Below are 24174 nucleotides of genomic sequence, written 5' to 3'. Positions count from 1 at the left end.
ATTTCCGGAAGTAATTTAAAACAGGATACTCGTAAAAAGTAAATTTCAGAACTTCATTAGATTATAATCTATCATTTTTATTACACGCATGCACATAAGATTGCACGCATGCATGCATTCTATTAACATATGATTCATAATAATTTCATTTTTTCCCATTAAGCGGATATCATGGATGGTAATTTGAAAAATAAAATTAATTAGAAAATAAGATTACAATCCAAAAAATATTTATAGGAAATTCTGTTTAAAATCTAAAATTAAATTGGGATTTCAATTGTTAAACGGCCATCATAAGTATAAAATACGGAAACGTAAGTATAAAAAACATGATAAAAATTAAACAAAAATAATAATATACACTATTAATTTTGTTCGGAGTATCAAGATGCTTCAAAGGTGTTAAAAATCGCTAATTGTATGCAATTTTGTTTAATGTTGCAGAGTCCCCAGGATCGGAATGTCCGCTTGCGCGCTTTTATGAGGTAAGCTGTCTATTCGGGACAATTCTATTAACATCTCACAATCCTATACCTGACGAAATTTAGTTTTTAATGAGTTCTAGGAATTCACGTTTGTTCTGTAATCCTCGGAGATCAAAAAATTCCTCGATACGATCATATCAACTGGATGAACCAGAACAGACGGATTTTTAATTTCTTCATGAACAGAAAAACCAAGGCAAGCTGGTAGAAACACAATCAAGAAGACATTAAAGAACTAAAGATCACCCAAAACAAAATTACTGACAAAAAATATCAAAAACGAAGACCTTCAATTTTTTAAGAAAAAGTCTCACCCTAAAGAGGTTACAAGATATCGGAAGAAATCCACTTCAGAAAGAATTGAAAGAATAGTGTAAGAAGCGAAAAGAACAACACACATGGAAATAAAATGATCTTACGTATCCCTAGGCGGATGAATTCGAAACAAAACAAAAAAAACAAACAAACTAATGTTAATTGTAAATTCATTTTTTAATAAATTAATTTTGAGATTAATGTTATGAAACATCCGATTTCTCTGCCTTTTTGTTGTTGTATTTATAATGAGTAATACGTTACTTTGTTCTAGTTACAATCAATCATTCACTTTGCCCTATGTATTCTTAAATGCAATGATTATCATTACAAATTAATTTAAAAATGCTCGTTCTTTTAGTAGGTTTTGTTTTTTCTGCAGCTGGTGGACAGAGTAATATTTTGTAGATGTAGCCACGGTAACGTTAAACTTGTAAAATTTTTAATAAAAAAAAAAAAAAAAATTAATTTGGTTCAACTAATTAAAATGTAATGAAGTGTAGTAGAGATAATGAAGATGGACCACTGATTGTAGAAATAGAAAGAGAAAAGATTACGGAGGTAGAAGAACTTTGTTATTTGAGAAGTAGAATTATTAATGATGGACGAAGCAGGAGCGATATAAAATGCCGAATAGCACAGGCGAAACGAGCCTTCAGTCAGAAATATAATTTGTTTACATCAAAAATTAATTTAAACGTCAGGAAAACATTTTTTAAAGTATATGTTTGGAGCGTAGATTTATATGGAAGTGGAACTTGGACGATTGGATTGCCTGAGAAGAAAAGATTAAAAGCTTTTGAAATGGGTGGGTAAAGTGACAAATGAAGAGGTGTTGCGGCAAATTGATGAAGAAAGAAACATTTGGAAAAATTTAGTTAAAAGAAGTAACAGACTTATAGGCCATATATTAAAGCATTCTGGAATAGTCGCTTTAATATTGGAGGGACAGGTAGAAGGAAAAAATTGTGCAGGCAGGCAACATTTGGAATATGTAAAACAAATATTTAGGGATGTAGGATGTAGGGGGTATACCGAAATGAAACAACTGAAACTAGATAGGAAATGCTTGGAGAGCTGCATCAAACCAGTCAAATGAATGCAGACAAAAAAATAAAATTACAATATTTTGAAGCTAACACTACACTTTCTATTGGAATTGGCTAAAACAACAGTTATTTGTATTATTTTTTTCTTTAATTTTTATTTTTTTCTAAAATTTCAACAAAAATACTTTCTTTTAATGTTTAGTAAATACTATTCTTTTGTTAATTAAGAATTTCTATTACATTATAATCTCTATGCTTTGTTTTCATTTGTTTATCTGTATCTATAAAGCAACTTGTCCTGACTGACTGTTAGATTCATCAACGGCAAACAAAAGCTGCTGAAGAAAAATAGATGAAAATTTGTACATGTTCTTCTTACAAAAGAAGAAAGGACAGACTATTTAAGGACTTTTTTGCACACTAAGAAAGTATGTGTAACTGCACACTAAGAAAGGATTATTTTGAAATTACGAGTTTAAAGAGTTAAAATACAGTAACAATGAATTTTACTTTTTTTTTAATTTCTCAGTAAAAAATGAAAATATCAATTTGATTTTTGGTGCGTGTAGTCTTCATGTGAATTTTTAAAAAATAATTTCTAGGTTTTTGAAATTCCGAGTTTAAAGGGTTAAAACTGATTTTGTATTTTTTTTTAAACCCGGATATTTTTTTGAATTTCTCGATAGCCAATAAAAATATTATTCTTCATATTTTTAAAGATTTTTTGGTTTGTGTAATTTTCATGTAAATATCTAAAAACCAATTTATAAATTTTCTGAAATTTTATCTTAAAAGGAGTGAAGAAAGATAAAAAAAAATGTTTAACAATGATTGCAAATTTTCTCCATTTCCTATTATACTAAACGAGATGTTCAGTAGATTTGGGCTTGCAGCTATCTTCAGATAAATATCTAAAAACCATTTTCGGGGTTTCTGCATGTCGATTTTTAAGGTTTCTAATGGGATACTGCTCGACAACCCAACCAACACAGCCACTGCCATTGTTACTGTACATACAAAGCGACTGGCTGCACCTGCCTCTGGTTACTTGACTAAAAAAACATAAAATAAAAATAAAATTGACCTTGATGGTAAAAACGCAAGTAATCATACAGCATGGGTGACCCCGCGAGAGGGATGCTAGTATATGATGTGTATATATACTGTTTACTTTATAGTGTATATATATACATATGTGTATATATACTGTTTAGTTTTCTAAAATGGTGGGCTATAATTTTTCGAATTCTATTTGTAAAAATAAACAAAAAATATCCTTAGGAAAAATGGCGATTTCTCCTTCGTCCTCCCCTGCCCGCCAATTTGTTATTTACGTATAATAATTTATATCTCAAGTTCGAATAAACAAATTACATTATTATTTGGTAAGCGTCTTGCTAGTAAAGTTTTAAAATTAGCAAAAAATCAGGACTTAAATACCTTCGCAAATTACATAATGGCAGCCATGTTTATTTTTCAATCCGTTATATCTCCATAAATATAAGTTTTATCAAAATATATGTTATAGCTAAAATATTAAGCCTTTTATTTTGAACAAAATGACATTTTATTTTTTTAAATCGGTTAACAAATAGTCGAGTTATGGGAGAAAATTGATGTTGTAATTTTGTGTCGTAATTATTAGGTCTATTATTGTAAGAAAATTATTGTTTAATTTGATACTAATTTACAATACTAGAATTAACAATAAATAAAAATAATTAATATTTCATCGAATTGAACGTAAAGTGGAGGACATGAAAACAGATACATAGTTGCATCAGTTTTCATCGTAACAGTCAAATGATTAATGACTAAAAAAATAGAGTTGTCATTTATAGGAAAAAACAAAAAGCAAACTGTTTAAATTGTATATGAAGTAGTATTTTAGATGATATTAATTTTTAATGTACTAAAAAATAAATAAATAAATGTAGGAATAATAACTTTTTATAATTATGTTTTCGATTAAGTTTATACAAAAATTTGACACATCCACTTCCCAGACGGGAAAGCTACCACCATCCGAATTTCTTCAATATAATTAAAAAAAATTGTTCCCCAGATATAAATCCTCACATAAGCCAAAACAATAACATACTTACAGGTATACTTAAAAGTTATTAACCAAGATTTTAAAAATTACTTTAATCAAGAAATTTCAAAACGTTGAAAAATACTAATAATCAGGAAGGAGACTGTTTTAATGACTGGTAGCAACAATTTCATGTATGTATACATTACAACAACCGAAAAAGTAATAGATTCAAAATTTATAAACATTTCAGCCCCTAAATTACTTGTCTAATATTTTTTTTTTAAAGAGAAAATGGTTTTTACCAAGTAAATTTAAAATTAATAAATAAATAACATATTCTATTTTCCGGCAGAAATAAACCACTAGTAAAAATAATTTTCGGTAAGTATCTCATCTTGATTAAAAATCATTTTTAATCTAATTAAAAAAAAATTCCCTTCGGCACGCCGGAAGGCGGAGGTAGATTTTACTGGTGCTAAGTAGGGGATAAAAAAAAAATTAAGAAAAACTTCAAATTTACTCAATACGACAATGATTGCATGTGAAAAAAGTTTCACATGTTTAGCATACGATAAGTCTAGCAATATTTTGGTCATCCCTTGCCGTAATGGTTGGTTGTATCAAAAATTTTTCCAGACAAAAGTTTAGGTAATGTTTAGAGGACTAACGACCACTTTAAACCGATTCGATAGTGTGCCTATATAGGGAGGTATGATTTTTTTGCCTTCAGAACTCCAGTTTTTCTACCCCCTGGGCCAATGGTCCGTGATATAAAAAAAACTTTATTTTAGAAAGTAAAGAAAAACTTTAGATAAGTTTTAGGCCTTTATAGAAAGAATAGTAGGAACTTTAAACGAATTCGATATTTTACTTAATAAGAAAGTTATAGCGATTTTTTGTTTTTTCGAAACAGCCCCCCCCCCCCCATTTCCATTCCCACAGTCCGAATTTGGCCGTTAACATATTCGACCGAGATTTTGAGGCAAGATATTTTTAAGGAACAATTTGAATGTGACTGGCGCAAAACTATAGCAGTTATCGTGTCCACAAGAATAGATACAGATATTTACATACATTTATATATAAATATATATATATATATATATATATATATATATATATATATATATATATGTATAAACTTTTGAGCTGACTGTGGTTTTGAGTCTGGGAGTGTGAAACACGAAGATTTTCCGGAAGTCGAATCATAGTATCCATTAGAATAAGTAGCTTTCTTATGAAATCTACCTAAAAAATATGAATTTCTACTGGAATCATATGCGTTTTAAAAAATTTCATAAAACAAAAATATTTTACTTGTTACCAGTAATGGAAATTATTTCAAAATTTGTTCAGAATAAATTCATTACCTTACAATTATTTACGCGAAAACTTTATTATTCGAAAATTTAATTTCAAATAATTAGAGTAGAGTCGGTAGGAACCTCCTAGTAGGCGTACAATTTACTCTCGATATTACACCTTCGTCGAGACAGGTTGTTCTGTTAAACGTACAAAATTACCAAGACGTTCACGCGTCCCTGAAACTGCTGTGGAGCAACTCAGAGAAAGCTTTGAACGTAATCCGAAGATATCAACTTGACATGCGTCACGTGAGACTGGCGTTCCAAAAACAATTATTTGGCGCGTATTACGTAACGATTACACTTGAAGCCATACAAAGAAACCGTGGTTCAACACATTACAGATGACGATAAAGCTGTTAGGCTGCAGTTTATTGCGGAAATAATGGATAGAATTGCGAACGACGATACATTTTTAGATTAATGTAATTTTAAGTGTAATTTTAATTTCACATCAGCGAAAAGGTGAAAACCCATAACTACCAAATATGGGGTAGCAAAAACCCTCATGAAACTTTGCAGCGTATTCGTGATACCTCTGTGGTCAATGTTTTTTGTGTCTTAAGCAAACAAACACTGTAGGGTCCTTTCTTCTTCCAGGAGGCAACCGTAACCTTTCATCTGGACGAGCTTCAAAATGTTCTAATTCTTCAGCTAGAAAATGATGACCAAGATGGACTCCATTACTATCAGCAAGACCTTACTACCTCCTAGAAATCCGAAATGTTCTTGCTACTCGATTCCCATGTCGATGGATTGGCCGTGAAGGTCCAATCGCATGGCCACCTTGCACCCCAGATTTAATCCCGCTAGATATTTTTCTCTTAGAGTTTCATTAAAGATCGGGTTTATGTACCACTTTTTCCTGCCGATCTTGTTCAGTAGACTTCAAATTAAAGCCTATGCAGATCTAATACCCGACTTGCTGGCTACAGTCTGGAATGAATGCGATTTCAGGTGTGATGTATGTCGCATTACAAATATAAGCCATATCGAACCAAAGTGAATGTTGGGTGAAAAACCTGATGCGTTCTATGAAATGAGACCTCAAACGAATTTGTAAATTATTTCAATAAATTTTTATATGCTTTTAAAATTGTGTACTCCTTTTTGAATCACCCGGAATATGAATTTTTAAATTTTATTGTTTTTCTAAATTATTATTTAGAAAAAAGAATGGTTATAGCGTGATATGATATACAGGCCGAGCTTGATGTTCGAGATATTTTCTCTAAAAAACTTTCAAAAACTCATTCAGAAAAATAGGATACGAATTAGGATTTTATGAATTTGGCTAATTTTTTTTTAACATAAACACAGGTTTCTTTTTTTGAATTTCGAAAAGTAGTACAGCTTTTTCTCAAATGGACAAAGTTTTTTGTATCCCTATCTATAATCTACATAAAAATAAAAAAAAATTAATAAAATAATATTGAGAGGATGGTACGAAATAGAAAAAAGAAGCTATTATTAATTACGTGAACCTTAATTAAGCTCTGAATTGAAAAGACGAGATGAAAAGAAAAATTGAAAAAATATATGTTTTTTAAACAAATAATTTAAATGTATAACATATGTTATGTATAACATAAAGTGGTTTTATTTTTTTAATGTTATTTTATATTAAATGGAAATTTTGTTAAGTAAAATTCTGTCGTATAATAAAAAAAATAGCCATCGCTTTATATACCTAATTATAAAATAGCTTAAGTGTAATTTTATACAAAATAAATATAATAATAATAACATAATAAAAATATAATAACAATAATAATAATCAAAAGTACTAAAATTTCAATTAATTATCAAGAAAAAAATTATTTGTAATTATATTATAATAAAAGTTTTATACGTAAAATTATTTACAGTATTAAATACCGGTTTTATTACAAGCAACTGAAATTATTTTATACGTTATTACACACTAATATGGAAAAGAACCTCCTACTACCTAATTGTAAATTGTGTTTCTCATTAAATACTTTTAACAGAATAAAACACACACGCACACGCACACACACAAACGCGCGCGGTTTTATATATATATATATATATATATATTGCTACAAAAGAAAAACCTCATTCTACTTCTTAAAACATATATATATATGTTTCTCTCTCTGAGAAACATATATATATGAAACAGAGAGAGAGATCGAGAGAGAGAGAGAGAGAGAAAGAGTGAGAGGGAGAGAGAAAAAAATAAATAAAAATGTAAACATTGACATCTGATGACATTGTGCTTTTGACAGAAACTAAAAATGGGTAAAAGAAATTCTTAACGATATACATTTATTGGAAGGAGAGAACTTTGTTTACAAAAGAATTATAATAAATAATGGCAAAAAGGAGATAATGAGGAATGAAATATAAAAATATAAACCTACCGGGTTGGTCTAGTGGTGAACGCGTTCACCAAATCAGTAGGTTTGAAAGTCGAGAGTTCCAGCGTTCAAGTTCTAGTAAACCCAGTTATTTTTACACGGATTTGAATACTAGATTGTGGATACCGGTGTTCTTTGGTGGTTCGGTTTCAATTATCCACACATCTCAGGAATGGTCGATCTGAGACAGTATAAGACTACACTTCATTTACACTCATACATATCATCCTCATTCATCCTCTGAAATAATACCTGACGAAGATTCCCTGATGCCAAACGGGAAAAAAAAATTTTCTTCTAAAACTACTGGACCGATTTCGATGCGGTTCTTTGCATTACAAAGGTATCACTTAAGAATAGGTTCTTAGATATGTTATATACGGTTATAGGCCACTAACCAGTGGGCGCTGAACGGAGACGGTATATGCGTTAGGGGTAATAAGTCTTGTGTGTGTTAAAATGTTCCTCTAAAACTACTGGGCCGATATCGAGCGATTTTTTAAATCATAGGTATCACTTCAGAGCAGGTTCTTCGACTTGTTTTACGATTATAGGCCACCACTGGGCGCTACAGTATGTGTTTCTCTAAAACGGTTGGGGCGATTTTGATGCGGGGTTTTTCATTATGTAGGTATCACCACAGAGAAGGTTTTTAGATTAATTTTATGGTTATAAGTCGCTAGGGGGAGCTACAGTAGATATGTTTCTTCAAAACGGGTTCGTTGGTTTTTTAAATTTTTAATTATATCACTTGTCGTTAAGGTTGTTATAGCCTGGTGTTTTCTTGTTATCCCTAAGGGTGCAGGAGATCTTTTAGGGGGTTGCAACTCAAACATTTTAAATGGGAAGAATACGATTGTTAGATATCATTTTAAAGGGAATTGAAAAACAAAAATCTGATAAACATCGGGCTACGAAAACCCTAACAAAATTTAATTTTTTTACATGTAGTTAGTTATTTAATATTTTCTCATGTTCTTTCAAAAGTGGTCTATAATTCATATTCTCTTTTAATCATAAGTTCTATCCTCAATCTGGAATCAATTTTTTTCATTCAATGAATTTTAATAAAAGACTTCAAGTTATGATATTTAAAAAAAAAATATAGAATCAAATTTTTTTCTTTTTGGGGAAGGAAATTTTAACAAAGGATCTTTGCTGGAAATAGATAAAAACGAATACCCGAAAAAAATATATTTTAAATAAATTTTGCACAAACAACATAAATTATAACAATAAACAAACAAACAATGAAAAACCAGTACAGTCAAAATAAAATATTATATCCGCATTACAGAATGTACTAAACGGTCAACTATATAAACATATATACATGAGATAAGTATAATCTTCTTTTTTTGTGAGCGTTATTGTCAGTGTTATTAGGAACAGTTAAGCCTTTGTAAAGTGGTATATAACTAAAATATTTTCTTTTTCTTCTCCGTGTAAAACGCCTGCGGGTGTCTGGGTGAAGACACCAATTTAAGTATTTATAATGTAGTGAACCGCATGAGGAGAGTTTCTAACTGTACCGTAGAACGAGAATAGTAAAAGATTGTTATAATATACCTAAGAATTTTTTATTTATGTTTTTTGTTTTTAAAAATACCATAATTTTGTTATTCTATAGCCTGTACTCAAAAAAAAAAAGTAAAAATCAGAACGCTTGGTAAATTTACAAAAATAAGAAAATAAAGTAATATAGTTGGCATGCAATTTATATTTTATTAACATTTTTTGAAATTAATAGAAAAATAATAACAGATGAATAGCTCACCTTAAAATATTACGTTAATTCATAGAATAAAAATGAAAAATCAGACACATTAATGTTTGTTACCGTAAGGTAAATGAATATAAAAATTATGCAAAACGTTTACCGTTTATGAAATAATTCTGACTTGCAAAACGCGCTTACCATATAAAAATAATACTGCATCAACCTTTTTTAACATTTTTAATTCGACAAACAGATGTTAAGACAGTGACGTAATATTATATTTAACGTAATGTTAATTAATGTTACTTGACTTGAGATTTAATCACTGATTTGTCAAAAGTTAATTGATGTGTCCATCATAAATCATTTCCCTTCATTTTATCATATCATTGTTGGGATGAGTTGAATGCTTAACTGTAAATAGTTGGTGGTCTTGTATTATTTCTCAGTTATCTTTCTGTTAATTTATGCGATTTCGTTTCATTATTGAAGTTTATCTTCAGAGAGTTTTTTTAACAAAACTTCATTTTATAGCCGTTTGAACGCGTAAAAAAATAATAAAAATATGTATGTAATACTTCCAATGTCAATGTCAGATTTGAGCATTTTTTTGAGAACGATTTTTATGTTATCGATTATAAATTTTTTTCAGGTTTTTCAATCATTTTTCAATAAATGGCTATTAATAATGAGAATGGTTATTCAGAAACAGATTTCAAAGAATTTTTATATAAACTTCTTATGTCTGTTTAAATTTTTTTAAAAAATCAAGAAGCTTGACTCAATTAATACTTTTCCTCGGATATTTGGTTATTTTTTTTACGATAATGATAAAATTTACGTAGAACCATAAGAACAGCGTAACTAAATATTTCGGCTCAATTGGAATTGTAACAAAAAAAAATGGGTCTATAAGCTAAAAAAAAATTTTTATAAATCCCCTCCATAATTACGGTCCAATTATTATTCAATTTTACACTTTCAAAGAACGATGTTTAATATATAGACCTATAAGGCATAATCCAAATTTTAAAACTGTAGAGTTATACAATTACTATCTAGTAAGAAGAGGTACACATATAGAGGCAGACAATACTCTTAGAGATCGAAAAAAAGAGAAATATAATAAATGAAACTGGTTTTTAATTCATTTTAATAAATTAATATATTCTATAAAGTATCTGAAATGTCCCGCACATAAGCGAAATTGCGCACACACACACAGAATGAAAGAAGCAGGATGTATTAATATTGCATTTCTACTATTTTATAAAATTATTTTCATATTATAATTTTGGTACTTACGTATTAACGCCACCAGCTTTATCTAAAAACAAAGTAGTCAATCGGATTTCGGTGGAAAATGGGCCGAAACAGATTCAAAACAGAATATAAATGGTTATTTATATTTATTTATTTTATAAATATAATTTAACCAAACTTAACCTACGCTCGCTTCGCTCGTTAACCTTGACTAATTAATACCGTAATTTTTTGAGTATTTATTTAATAAATTCAGTAATTATTGCAATTTGATTATTTAAATAATAAATAATTGTAATTACTGAATTATATTTATAAAATAAATATTTATTTATTTATGTTACTCTCTATATCGGCCCATTTTCCACCGAAATCCGATTGACTACTTTGTTTTTAAATAAAGCTGTAGCTGCGGTGGCGTTAATACGTAAGTACCATAATTTTATATGAAATATATACTTATCCAATTACAATATTATAATTCATATAATAATTAAATCATGTTGAATATAATGATTTCTCTTTACTATTCAACATTGATATGGCTCTGATCAAGGTTTTCTTGACTGTATAGCTTCTTTCGTTTTGCGTAGTGTCGTAAATGGCTATTTCTGACATAATATTAATTTTTTTTTTAAATTTGAAGTTTTCGCATGGATTTAATCGAAAATAATTTAGTAGTGCTAATATTTTAACAGCCTATAAATATATTAAAAAATTATACATCTTATTGTTATATAAAAATTAATCTAGTTTTATTAATTAGGTAACCATCAATAAATAAATTTTTACAGAAGATAAACATGTTTTATAATTACCTTGCCGGTATCTGGTTCGGGAACTTGTCGCCACGGTGTGCTGCTAAAAATTCCTTGAACCACCTTCAGCCTACGACCTTCGTCCCCCAAGTTTGGGCCCATCTTGCCACGAACTGAAAACAAAAAAATAAATATATAACAAACTGAAATACCTTTAGACTATTCGTACTATTTTCTAACCGATCTTTTAGTTCCAAAAGTTAGCGGCTTTATGCTCTTTAAGTAATTTTTTAGTTAAAAAAGTTTTTAGTTTTTTAGAAACAAAAACTTCACAATTATTTCTTTTAGTTTATGTGAACAAACTTAATATACAACTATTAAATTATAAATTTTTATTTCATTAAAAAAAATAATGTATTTGAATCTATTTTTATAATCAATTTAAATTTCGTTAAATCTACTTTTGGATTTCGTCGGTACTTTTGGAATAATTGAGTAAGTATCTTATAAGAAAGTTTTTGAAAAAAAAAATTAAAAACAGTTGTTTTAGAAATTGAACTATAAATTACATTTTTTTATAAAAAGTACAAATTGAAAAAGAAAAAACTAATCTCTTAACTTCTATCATTTCAAAATGTTCCTTTTCCATCTGAAGTTATCATAAATGTCTCGTAAATTTTCGATAAATAAAAGATTTTCCCCACTCTTTATCAAAATATTTCTGTAATAAGTTTTTAATATCTTCAACTCTTTTCCTTTGATCCCAATACCTTTAATAATAAAAAGGATGATATTATTTGGCAACATGCATTTATTAAAAACTCACTTTACTACCAGAATCAAATCTTATACATTTTTAGACTTAATACAATCTTATTATTTTTAGTTTTTTAAATTATCAGTTACCTTAAAAATTTTACTGGCTTTTGATTTCCAATCATACATAAGACATTCTTCAAAGTCAAACAAACAGCAATGTTGTATTCAGTAATCAGAAGTTTTATAACACGATGACTAGAATAATTGTACTCTCATTTATTTACCTTTTTTTTCAATTAACGCAAATATTGTATTAAGCAACATAAGACTGGTCTGTAATTAAAAACATTAATTCCATAAATTTTATACGCTGTACTACACTTTTTACAACATTTAGAGGGAAAACATTTTCATTATTACAAACTTAATCACTTAAAATCGTAGAAAATTTTTTAAATGTATGGTAGTATTAAAATAAAACCTACTAAAATAAAAAAATAAAAATACGCAGATAAGGTAAGTTTGGAATGAATGATCAAAATGGTCAATAATAATACAAGATCGGATAAAATAAGATTTGGAACAATTCGGATGAGACAACTTCGTAATTAGACAGAAGGCAAATTTAAAAAAGTGAAAATTTTATTTTATGGACAGGCCATTTTTGGAACTATGCGGCTCATGTTCAACTAATCCTTTCCTTTTATAGGTTTTACTTTCTATTTCTAATTCTCAATCGCCATAATATATTACTTTTAACGGAATTTGTACATTTTTTAAAATTTCATTTATAATTTATCAATCATAATCGTCGTACTCGTTTTTAAAAATAAATAATTAAAAGGAATTCAACGTCTTTATGTTTTTTCGTTGTCCAATATTCGCTGATGTAATGTAAAACGTAGAAACACTTTTAAAATTAGTTTTGTATAATTTAAATAAATTATACGTTACGAAATTAATAATACTATCTTTCATTCCTACATCCCAACCCTCATACGGAAAGACACCCACCTTGTGTCGATTCCGGTCGCCACCTCCCCCCCATTCAAGCCCTGATGGGTTTTAATGGAGGTCGCCTTTTGACCCTCTAACTTTTTACATCTCACAGTAATAAGCCAAGCCTCGTTGGGATGCTACCGATGTAAATACCTCAGTAGATTTCATTCCTACAGGAAATCTTTCGTCCTTATAATTTTTAATTAGCTTAATATTTTTTAATTTTTTTTTACAATCAAAACTGGAAAACTGTTTTTAATTCGCCGATTTGTAGGCCAAATTTCGCTTTCTAAAAAAAAAATGTATCTTTTGGTATTTTTATGGTTATAGATTTATTAGATAGATAATACTGTGTTATCTCAAAAATTTTCCCTTTTTTCCTGAAAATTAGGAGTTTCTTCGATACATTTCATCCCTAATCTGAAAAGCGATATTAGATATATAGAATATAGTGATTATTTGTTAGTAATCTTATATATTAAATAAAATTGGGTTAAAACCCTACTTCCAATCCGTTCAGGCGTTCTACTGAACGGATCGGGCAGATTTTCTTTTATTCTGCTCGGAATGACCCAGAGATATGTCATCAAGTATCACTGGACCCCAAACTTGAGTCTCTTGCGGGAAATCCTCAAAAAATATTTATTTAATTGAGGAACTTTAATTGGTTATTACTCACAGAAAAATCACTTTAAAGATTTGTCGATGCTTGATGTCATAACTGTGAGCCATTCCATAGAATAAAAATAAATCAGCCCGATCCATCCAGCAAAACATCCGGACGGGCTGGAAAGTAGATTTTGAGTATGCATTTTACCTGTGGTAGGAAAGGAAAGAGAAAATCAAGGGGATAGTGGAGAAACGTGTTGTAAATGGAATAGGTTTTTAGCCGACGTTTTATAATACATAACATTACTTTGTAATAAGAATAAAGGTGCGGAGTAGCAAGGACCCACTAGTTGATTACAAAATATTACAATTTACTGGAAGATAATGATGGAGATAATAGACAAGCATATCCATGACTTCATGTCTGGTTAACTGGACCATTCTTTTCAATTTAAATAAATTAGCAGTCTCCATATTTCCCTTTCCATCATCGCTAAGGAAAAATCTTAACATAATGTAGGAAATACCATCATTTAAGATACACAGCTGTCGGTGGTAGGAATTTGGCGCATGCGCAGTTCTTCTGTAGCAGCATTAGTCTCGTTATTTAGTAGTCTCGTAGATGAGGCCGTACGTAGTTTTTCTGTTATATTTTTTCTTAAATTCAATTATTTTTAATAACGTATTAATTTGATTATTCATTGTTATATTTCATTTGGAAAAATATCACATTTTTTCACGAATACCAGAACACAAAAATTCAAAGACTAATTTACGAAGAAACGAGGTGTCCTTGCAATAATAGACCGCTATTATTTATTATATATTTATGAAAAAACATACATCTCCATCAGACAGCGTAAAAGTATACAAGTGATTACAATTTTTAATTCTTATTTGTCACGTGTTCCTTACACGTCGGTAGTCAAATAGGAAAGGTTGACTGTATCGAAATCACGAGTTTACTTGCTCCTGCTGAACTTATCTATCGATTTTATCTTATAACCCTAACGTTTTCTTATAGTTGTAAACGATATATTGTTAATAATTTGTAACTGATATTTAAATACAGACACGTAACAGAATATCATATTATATAATTTTTTAATACAAAGATTCCTAAACTTTAATTTCTTACGATCAATTTGTAGAAATAAATTTTATCTGGTGACCCGATAAATAGTAGGGCATGTACTTATTTCATAATAATTTATAAATTAATAAATTGGTTTCTATTTTTCCAGTCTCTTACTGAGAGTGCCGTTAGGGAAATAATATTGAAAAAAGCAATTACTATTGTTCTACTTCTGTTGTAAGAAAAAAAGATAGATCACGTAACTAATGTAACTGCCATCTCATATTTATAATTGCCGACTAAAACATTATAATAGTTTTCATAACATTGTAATTGCCGACCTCCGTGACGGAGCGTCCCAGAACTTTATCCGGAAAGTACTGGTTCAAATCCCGGTCAAGTAAGAATTTTTTTTATATTCGACAAAATTTTCATTCCGTATCCACATGTGTAAGTTTAATGGGTGAATCAATCATCCACAAAAAAAATAAATAAATATAATAAGTAGGACAATTGTTTTTCTTAAACTCCTTTAATAACACACTATGATTAAAGTAAATAATAACGTCTTAAATTTATTTGATTAGGAAGTTTACTTCCATTTTATTCTTTATAAACTCTAATTAAAAAATATTAACTAGCACGGTAAAAATTTAATAAAAATATCATTAAACAATTTATCGCATTAGATCGTTTTTAATATTCATAAAAGAATCCTTTTTAAAATCCCACCGAGTTACTGGTTATCTTGTCGTCGCAAATCAGGTATTTAACAGCTGATTTTCGAAGCCAGAAATTCTAAGGTTCAAATTCTAGTGAAAGTAGCTGCTTCTATACGGATTTGAATACTAGGACAGTGGAATCGGTATACATTGGTGGTTGGAGTTCAAGTAACAACACATTTCAGGATTGATTTGCCTGAGTCTATATAGGACTACATCTCATTTACATTTCATACATATCAGCCTCATCTGTTTGGGCCTTGGGTTGCTTATTGCTCACTAGTTGAACAGATTGCAACGTTTACATTAACAAATTTGAATAAAAATGTTTAAAAACAAGATTATTTAAATATTTGTAATTCATAAAAAAGTTTTTACTACGACTCACAATTTGGGAACTAATAATATAATTTATCTTTTTTTTATTTTCAATTTACTACTTCAACTGATCTTTTTAAGGACAGATTTAACTTTATTAGATTATATTTGTGTAACCGTGTTCACCGGTTGCTTTCTAAAATAACGTAGGAAGAAAAATATGAGGTCATAAAGAGTGTGGTAATGATTTTTCTTTATTATAATGCAATTTAAAAAGATGATATATTAGTAAATTATAAATAAAATATGAATAAATTTATGGAAACAGAAACAAATTACTGCTATATTCTATTTCAAAAGAAAAATTAACTTAATTAAAAATCTATGTATATATATATATATATATATATATATATATATATATATATATAACGAACGGGTAATACTCTTTAAGGAAATTGGCACATAAAATATGTATATAATTTAATAACAAAAGATGACAAGCTAAAACCAGAATCTATTTTAATTTATAAAATATATATTTATTAAAATGGAATAATGATACTGTATCTATCTCCTTATAAACATAATATTAAATAAAATAATTTCTCCAATATTAAAGTAATTATTAAACAAAAATATTAAATATTTTTAATTTTCATTTATGGAACGAGGGTCAGCCGTAAAACTTTATTGAACGATAAACTACGAACTGTAGTGTACAGTAAAATTGACATTCGTGTAGAAAAAATGCAGTTTTTTATCGGTTCAAATGTATTTTTTCAGATATAGCACTAATGCTGCTGCAGGACCATAGCTATTGCTGGCCTCCGAGGCGCGAGTGGTAACGTCTCGGCCTTTCAGCCGGAGGCCCGGGGTTCGAATCCCTGACAGGCATGGCATTTTTCACACACGCTACAAATCATTCATCTCATCTTCTGAATCAATACCTTGTCCCGGAAATTAAAAAAGAAAAAAAGGAGCATAGCTATAAAGGGAAGTATAACTACCGGCTAAAATTTTGGATATCGTGGATTTTGTAATTGTCGACGTGTTAAGACTTCCCTCTTAGTAGAAAAAACTCAAAAAAAATTTCTTTAAGATGTATATACATATCTGTGATGGTCTGTATTTTGATTAATACATCTGGATTGGTTCATACCATAAATTATTCGAAAACGGCTCAAAAAATATCTATACATACGGATCAATAATGCCATTAAATTTTGTACAAAACTAAAAAAGGATGGGGAGGGATAGTTTTTACCATTTTTAATTTGTGTCTCTTTGTTTAATGGTCATAGAAAACCGAGAAAGTACTTATTAAGTTATTTAAAATTCCGAGATTTTAAATAAACCACATTTAGAGGTGGGAATATTCAACATTATTTTGAAAAGGTTTTTCCCTATATCTCAAAAACTAGTTAAGCAAAAAAATTGAAATTTGGCTATATATATATATATATATATATATATGTCCCAGCTTTGACCTGATTTTCGACCCCTTCGTCTAAGGAGGGCATCACAGTACACGAATTCTTTTATTGTTATTATTTCCCGGGCAATAGCTACAAAGGTTTTTCCAAAATGTGTTGGACACATATATCATGTTTATCAAATTAAACAAGAAAGTCCAAGTGGAAAAATGCCCTTTTTCGCTTTTTTCACTCGTTTGTCAATTTTTTTCAATAATAGCATATACAGAATATCTCACGAATAAACTTTCAGAACATGTTCTACTGATGACAATAATGAAAAAAGCTTATATAAACATAGGTCTGGAAATGCTTTGTTTGAGTTACGGCTAGAGAAAGATTTCGCCCGGATTTCAGGTCTTCTAATAAAACGAAGCCCTGCTATAATTTTTAGGACCCAAATTAGGGAGTAAACTTGGTGATTTCTTATGTAATTTAAGATAGGAAATACAGGGAGACGCACGAAATGATTCAACAAAATGTTTTTATTAAAAATATTTATTTAAATCGCAATACAGAAAAGTAAAATAGAACGTGATTACTATACTCGTATACCTGGAGATGTGTTCTGCTTATCACGTGTTAAATATGACCACCATCACGTCTAGCAACTTCTTTAACACGAACTCCTATGTTATTAACTCGACGACACATATCCTTGGTTATTTCAATGTACAGCTCAATGAGCTTCCGCAGTTCCATTACTGTACAAGGATGTTTAGGGAAAATGTCTTCTTATTATTAGAAGAGCTGAATCCGCGCGAAATCTTTCGCCAGCCTTATGTCTATATGTGAAATTTTTTCATTATTTTCACCAGTAGAACATGTTCTAAACGTTTCTGCGTTTCTTCGTGTGACATTCTGTATTTTAAGAGATATTTTAACGAAGATTGAGGTATATGAACCCAATAACACCTTCTACAAAATAAAGAGTTTGAAAATTTTACCTTTGAAAATTCCAAAATGGCGGCAGTTATAATTATTTAATCATTAATAGTCCTGTTTTATCAAATAATGTTTTATAAAGTAAAATTTTAATACATTCATTATGAACAAAATGACATCTTATTTGTGCATAACAGTAAAGATATGACTGTAATTACTTAAGTGGATCGCAAATGTTTTGTGTGAAAACAGACATAAAAGTGTCAGATTGATATAATTTTCAGTCTGCACCTCTAACACAAGCGAGTAAAGAGGTACCCTATTTCACATTTCATTAGTTTCCTTCTCTTATCATTAAAAAAATTCTATATTAAAGGGAAACATTTAATTAAATTATTTCTTTATAAGAGAATCATACCCCAGATTTTTAATTTTTACATGAGGTAAACAACATTATTATATTTGGTACTATCTACCACCTAGCAAAATATTTCCAGAACCTAGAAACCGATTTTCAAAATAGTTTACTAAATTCTTTATCTAAAATCGATTCCTAAAATCATTTTCTATTTATATTTCCCTACTTGTTCGATCGATTTTAAGTAAAAAAAAATCGGAGTTAGATTTCACCGGTGCTAAGTAGACGGTAAAAAAGATTTCCACCTTAAAGTTAAGAAAAACTTCAAATTTGCTCAATACGACAATGGTTGCTTGTGAAAAAATGTTTCACATATTTGGCATACGACAAGCCTCTTCTTACAATTCCAGAAAAGGTTTGGTCATTCCTTCCCGTAAGGGTTGTTCATATCAAAAATTGGTTCAGAGAATAGGTTTAGGTAATATTTACAGGACTAACAACAATTTTAAATCGATTCGATACTGTACCTATTAAGGGAGGTATGATTTTTTGTCTTCGTAATCCCATTTTCTCAACCTCCTGGGCCAATGGTTGGTGATATATAAAAAAATTACTTAGATAAGTTTTAGGCCCTTATCCAATGAACAGTAGGAACTTTAAAGGAATTCGATATTTTACTTAATAAGAAAGGTATAGCCATATTTTATTTTTTTTTTAAAAAGCCACTCCCATCATTCGATTTTGCCCATCAACGAACTCGACCGTGATTTTGGGTTGTTACATTTTATGTATCAATTTGAAAGTGACTGGCGTAAAATTACGGCAGTTATCGTTCCACAAAAAAGCGAAATATATATATAGATATATACAGACGGTGGTTTTGGGGTGTAGGGGATGTGAAACGCGAAGATATGTCGAAATTTTCCGCAAGTTGAACCATGGTACCCATTACAATAGGTAGCTTTCTTATGAAATCTACCTAATAATAAAATTATTAATATTTAAAAACCCAATGGTGTATTTGAAATAAAAATGTATCAAAAGTGAAGCCGGTAAAATTATGCAAATCTTGTCAGTTTTTCTTTTTATTGTCATCATTCTTATTATTTGAGGTGTAGTATTATTTAAAGAGAATAAATCACCTTTAAATTCGCTTTGTTATGTATTATTAAAATATAACAGTTTTTCATTTCAGTTGTCCTACCACATCAATAAAAAAAAAAAATTATTTCCGACAAAATTATTCGAATTTTTAATAATAAATAAATAAATCCATAAAAATTTAAAATCATGAATTATAAGTACAGTATATGTACATACTAATTTAATTACGATACAATAAGGGTTATATTTTAATTTAAAAAAACTGATTATAAAAAAATAATAATATTTCTTTAAATAATTTGATTTTATTTTTATCAGTTCCTAATAGAGACTTGAAGGTAATAATAAAATGCAAGTAGGTCAAAAATAAATGGTAATAAACAACAACAATGAAATATATGAACGTAATCGTTTTTTTGAAAAAAAAAGAGGAAAAAAGCAGTGTGAGAGGGGAGAAGAGAAAAAGAGAGAGTGTGACAGAGCGAGACAAAGACCGTTATAAAGATAAATGCAAGTAATGTTATTCAGCAGTCAGATAAAGTATTATAAATCCACATTGTGCATAGCGGTTTCAATGATAATACTTGGGACACTTGTTACTAACTGGTCTTTCGATGGCACGATGTTAATCTTACTTGCTTTAGTACAGGTGTTATTTACGCAGTCACATTTATGAATTCCATTTTTTCTTCATTCCATTTTATAACATCGATAAGAAAACGGTTTCTTTTTTAAGAGGTTAAGAAATAAAAAAAAATAAAAAAAAAAAATGGTAATACACTCACTAATAAAATCCTCAATGGGGAATCTTTTTTTATATTTAAAAACTGAAGATCTATATGATCTCAAAAAAATTTTCCTACTTGAAAAATTGACTAAAATTCGGATACAATTTCAAAAATCGAAAAACAATATTAAAAATAAATAATTATAAACGGTAATGAAACAAAAATATTGAATCATGTTTTCATAATTAATAATTAAAGAACCCACTTTTACCAACAATTTTTTATATATGTGCAAGCGCTTTCGGAGTAGAACTCCATTATAAGGAACTTAAAAATATATATTATTATTGTTACTAAAACTAAAACTTTGTTGTCATATGTGTAGTTTATGTAAAGTATATAAAATATAACAGTATCATTATGAATGTCTGTCATTATAATGACAGGACGTTAAGCCGACACAATTTTAAACACATGACGACCAATGTTATATTTTATATACTTTACATAAACTACATATATGACAACAAATTTTAGTTTTAGTAACAATATAATATACATTTTTAAGTTCCTGAGTATGGAGTTTTACTTCGAAAGCGCTTGAACGCATATAAAAAAAATGTTGTTGGTAAGTGGGTTTTTTAATTATATAATCATACCAACGGACCATGTTTGATAACATTATTATAAATCATATTTTCATCCGAAAAAATTTGGAAATTATATTTAATTTGAGGGGGAGCATCGGGCTTCTGAAAATATGCCGATATATCCCCTCACTAAAATTTCTGAAAGTTTTTTTTAGATTATTCAATAGTTGTTCAGGGTGCCAAAACTAACTGATGTAGCCTGAAAAATATATTTATAGTTTATTTTTTTTTAGACTTTAAAATAGGAAATGGTTTTTTCTTGATCAAATTAGATCTCCGGATAAGGTCAACAGAAAATATAAGAACCTTCTTCGGGTCAGAGCGTGGAATGTAAAATTCTCTACAGACCTGACGATAATCGCCAACATTCATCCCGCACTTTGGGTACAAGTTGATGAAACTTCCGGGATTTGTCATCAAGCAGCACGGCTACATCGATTTTCAACAATATTCTATATTCGATTCACTTTAAGAGCTGTTGTAAACAAACCGTGTGATGTTGTAATAGACTGTCTCGAAAGCTTACGCGTACAAATGATATATTTTGATGTTTAATGATATGATTTATGCATGGGTTATCAAGCATAAATAGTAGTTGTCGAGTTATTTACGAATTACTTACACGGCAGCTATTTAAAGTTATATCTGTTGATAAAAACACGATAAACGATAAAGTATTATATAAATACTGGCGAAGGTTCACAAATTGAGTAACCCGGTGTATTACTGCACTAACATAATCGCATACGCTGATGAAAAATCTCACTACTACAATTAACAGCTAACTAGGATAGCTCTTAGCTAAACACAGTATACGGTAGCTCAGTTTCTCTCTCACAAAGAAAGAGAGAATTTGAGAGAGAGAGAGGAAACGGTGTTTAATGCTTATATTATTTAAGTTGGCGCTCAAAAAGAAAAGAGCGCCGGTGGAAAATAGTTTTTAAATAATAGTAAAATTTATGAGCCTAATTAATGAATGAATTATTGGTTAATGATAAAAATCATTTTGCAATTTCCTGACAATAAATAAGCAGGATTCGAAGAAATCCTTGAACTAGTTTCTTCAAAAATTGTGAAAAAACCCATATCTACTCGAAAATTTAACGGAATTGACTACGGACTTCTAGTATTAAATGACCTAGTATTCTAGTATTAAATTTGTCAATTTGAACGTGTTGAAACCTTCATAGTTTTAACAATATTTCTCAAGCCAGTGCTATTTTATTTTCAACTATGCACTGTATGTACGACGAAATAAAAATAGATTCATATTTGCTTTTTACTGTGTACAAATTCAGAATTGAATTTTTTTATAAATAAAGAGATATATATGTATGTATTTAGTTTAATAACGTAGTAATATGTTTATGTAATGTAAATGTGATTAGATATGTTTTCTTCAACCAGTTTGCCAGCTATTGCCGGGCCTGTGTGTGCGCGCGCGCGCGTGTGTGTATAGGCAACACACATCGCTACCGGCTTACCAGGCCTGACGTAGGCAAAGTGTAAATTTATCGGTAAACATGTAGTCTGGAACAGACTCAGGTCGACCAATCCTGAGTCGTGTGTTCAATTGAAACCTAATTACCAAAGAACACCGGTATCCACAGTCTTGCACTCAAATTCATATAAAAGTAACAATTGCCTTTACAAGGACTCAAACTACAACTCTCGACTTCGAAATCAGCTGATTTTGCTAGATTAACTTGATAGGATATCTAAAATATAAATAATAATAAAATAAAAATATATAATATAAATATTATTAAATAATCGAATTAAATCTTGCTTAGGTAAAACAAAAAATGAATTTATTTTAAAACATGCACATAATAAGGCCTCAAGAAGATTAATTCTTATGTCTGTTGAGCGACATATTCAAATCGATCGTCGTTACCCGTTCGAACGATTCATACAAGCACTCATTCGAAGCACTCTGATACAACCAACATCGTTTGATCTTTAGCCGCCGGCAACAGATGCGATTATCTTCTTATATCCAGACGCAAAAATAATACCGAGAAATGCTGACCTAACACTTATTGTAAAGATTATCGTTCAGACTTTAGACTTTAAATAAAAGCGGTATGATAGATAATTTAAGGATAAAAATTCCGCGTAACCTAATACACAAAACAGATGATCGAGGATGCAAGATAAAGTAAAAAAAAAATTAAGGTTAAAAAAATTAGCACTAAATAGAAACAAAACGAGAATAGCATCGAACCAGTCAGTCAACTGATTTATGACTGCAAAAAGAAAAGAAATATTTAACTCGAAAAATAATTATTATTAAAGTTCTTTAATAAAAATGTTAATAAAAATCTGTATTAAAAAATATTGCATTATTGCGCTTCGTCAAATTAAAAAGAGAATAAAAAAACAATTACCGGTAGTAGCTAGTACTGTCAGTAATAAATTTTATTCAAGGAATTAATGTATACGTATTCATACGGCACGATCGATATTAAAATTTATAACGGCTTCTATGCAGCTTTCACAGATTTTAAATAAAAAGTAATAATAATAATTATTTAATATATATAGAGAAAGTATAGTAAATTAATGCTAAATAATAAAAATGACAAAATGGACGCAAATATATTATAATGCGAGCAAAGTATATAAATGAGATTTGTAGTTAATGTATTTCAACGTAAATCTACTAGGTTAATTATATAAACATAAGATGTACTTCTAAGCTATAAATAAAATGCATATATATATATATATATATATATATATATCTTACAGCATATTACAGATTGTAAACAAATATTTTATAATAAGAAATCTATCTACAATATCAGAAATCCTGGTATCCTGTTAATATTTGATACATGTAGATGTATGACATGCTTACTTCCGGATACAAATGACGTTGAAAACACCTAGTCCCTTTCATCTCTGTAGGTTCAAATATTTTACTAACATTTCATTCTTTCAAATAATTATGTTATTTCATATCAACGTTCTGACCATTCTATGGAAATTTTTAAATATAATTCCGAATTTTAACATTTAAAAAAAAAATTACAAAAATTTGTGTTAAACGTTTAAATCTATGACCATATTTTTTTTGAAAATTAAATATCTACAATTTCATAACTGTGTTT

The 24174-nt window shown here is 29.1% G+C and overlaps 1 protein-coding gene across 4 annotated transcripts in view; it reads right to left on the bottom strand.

Annotated features, from left to right (window-relative positions):
- Window positions 1-24174, bottom strand: part of mwh (multiple wing hairs) — a 428096-nt gene that overhangs the window by 166936 nt on the left and 236986 nt on the right. For 3 of the 4 annotated variants that reach the window (XM_075375789.1, XM_075375788.1, XM_075375787.1), the window contains exon 2: window positions 11437-11549. In XM_075375789.1, the coding sequence (XP_075231904.1) occupies window positions 11437-11538 (102 nt within the window). In that variant the 5' untranslated portion in view covers window positions 11539-11549. Of the gene's footprint in view, window positions 1-11436; window positions 11550-12282; window positions 12414-24174 lie in introns of those variants that run through there. The other variant, XM_075375790.1, reaches the window with a different exon arrangement.

Source organism: Lycorma delicatula, chromosome 9 (genome assembly GCF_047948215.1).
Source record: "Lycorma delicatula isolate Av1 chromosome 9, ASM4794821v1, whole genome shotgun sequence".
Lineage (NCBI taxonomy): Eukaryota > Metazoa > Arthropoda > Insecta > Hemiptera > Fulgoridae > Lycorma > Lycorma delicatula.
Note: the sequence above shows the minus strand (reverse complement) of the source record. Positions and strands in the feature narration are given on the sequence as shown.